This window comes from Trachymyrmex septentrionalis, unplaced genomic scaffold, assembly GCF_001594115.1.
Source record: "Trachymyrmex septentrionalis isolate Tsep2-gDNA-1 unplaced genomic scaffold, Tsep1.0 scaffold14, whole genome shotgun sequence".
Taxonomy (NCBI): Eukaryota; Metazoa; Arthropoda; class Insecta; order Hymenoptera; family Formicidae; genus Trachymyrmex; species Trachymyrmex septentrionalis.
The window spans coordinates 4,174,034-4,175,353 of NW_017304543.1; the positions used below are offsets into that span (position 1 = coordinate 4,174,034).

Genomic DNA, 1,320 nt, shown 5'->3' on the forward strand with positions numbered 1-1,320 from the left:
CATAATTTTTTGTAGTTGAAATATTTGGAAACAAATTCTATACTTTTATTATTTATATTTTTATTATTTTTAATTACATTTTTTATGCTGTCCTTACAGTCTAAATATGATATATTTCTCTACGTAACACAGGTTTATAGTCCTGTTCGAATTTGAAGTAATTTATTGATTTCATTTGTCTAATTTTCCTAACGTGATTCGTTAGGGAAATTAGCCGTTTGCAGGTTAATCGGATGATGTTACAGCGGTATGCTGTTAATTGTTGCATATAACAAAGTGATTATTACTTTATCCCCTATTATTCAATGTTTCCTAGTAGAATGGAAGGTAATGTCTCTCAATATGTACATTTATTTTTTACTATTATATAGAAAGCAAAGTTAATATTTTTAGAAATACAGTTAATTGATTTATGCGTAACTAATAAACTCTTCTTTAATTACATATGTAGTGGATTTAAAGGTTATTTAACGGAAGACATCTGTAACATAGATAAAATTTAGGTAAAATGAAATGGCGTTTTATAGAAATTTAGATTTTTTTTTTGCCTTTTTTCTTGTTTGTTTACACTAGAAATTTTGTATGTAAATAAAAACATTTTGCAAAAACCTAGAAATAAACTTGCAGATCGTTATTGATTTGAATAATTCGCGTTTTTCTTTCAGTTTGCTCCCGTTTTTTGTTTCTATCGACTGTGTTCAATTTTGTACTCTTTTCGTAAGTTGTACGAGACAAACTTTGTATTTTCCATATAAAATACGCGAGGCCCAGCTCGTCGCGTCGGATGATTGGGAACTGGAGCGAAACATTTGCTTCTCGCTTCGAAGGCTTCTCCGTAATTTCAATCGTTTATCTGACAGCTGCTTTTAGTTTGATTTTTGTTTATACATATATCATGTAAACTGTGTATCTAAAAAGCGTCATGATTAACTTAGTTAAAATTGACACACGTCTAAAATATCACATGTCTAAACTAAGTTTTCCTCTTTTGATCTCCTTTTCTTTAATCATATGCAGGAAGTTTAAACAATATGCCTGTAAAAATTTAACTAAACAATTGATAAGCATTAACTGAATAGATTAGAGGTAAAGTTTTTTTCGCATTATACTTCAAACTTTTGAATAAAAAACTATTCGTTTAGTGCGAGTGAATGCGTGATGTTTGCGAACTATTAATCATTTGGTATATATTCGATATGTTTGTCTCTCTTTTATATGTGAATAAAGTTTGAACATTCAAAAATATCCAGAGATATCTTTTACCGGTCGTCCATCAGGACCCATCAGGATCGTATTTCGCTGTGTACCAGTTTCCGTATA

General features: G+C 29.6%; 1 protein-coding gene across 5 annotated transcripts in view; it reads left to right on the forward strand.

Moving 5' to 3' along the window:
* The window catches only part of LOC108745563 (J domain-containing protein), a 13,329-nt gene that overhangs the window by 11,116 nt on the left and 893 nt on the right, over window positions 1–1,320 (forward strand). The window contains exon 5 of one of the 5 annotated variants that reach the window (XM_018481783.1): window positions 246–360. The exons of the other annotated variants lie outside the window; for them this stretch is intronic. Within the exon in view, the coding sequence (XP_018337285.1) occupies window positions 246–259 (14 nt within the window). The 3' untranslated portion in view covers window positions 260–360. Of the gene's footprint in view, window positions 1–245; window positions 361–1,320 lie in introns of those variants that run through there. 5 annotated transcript variants of the gene reach the window in all.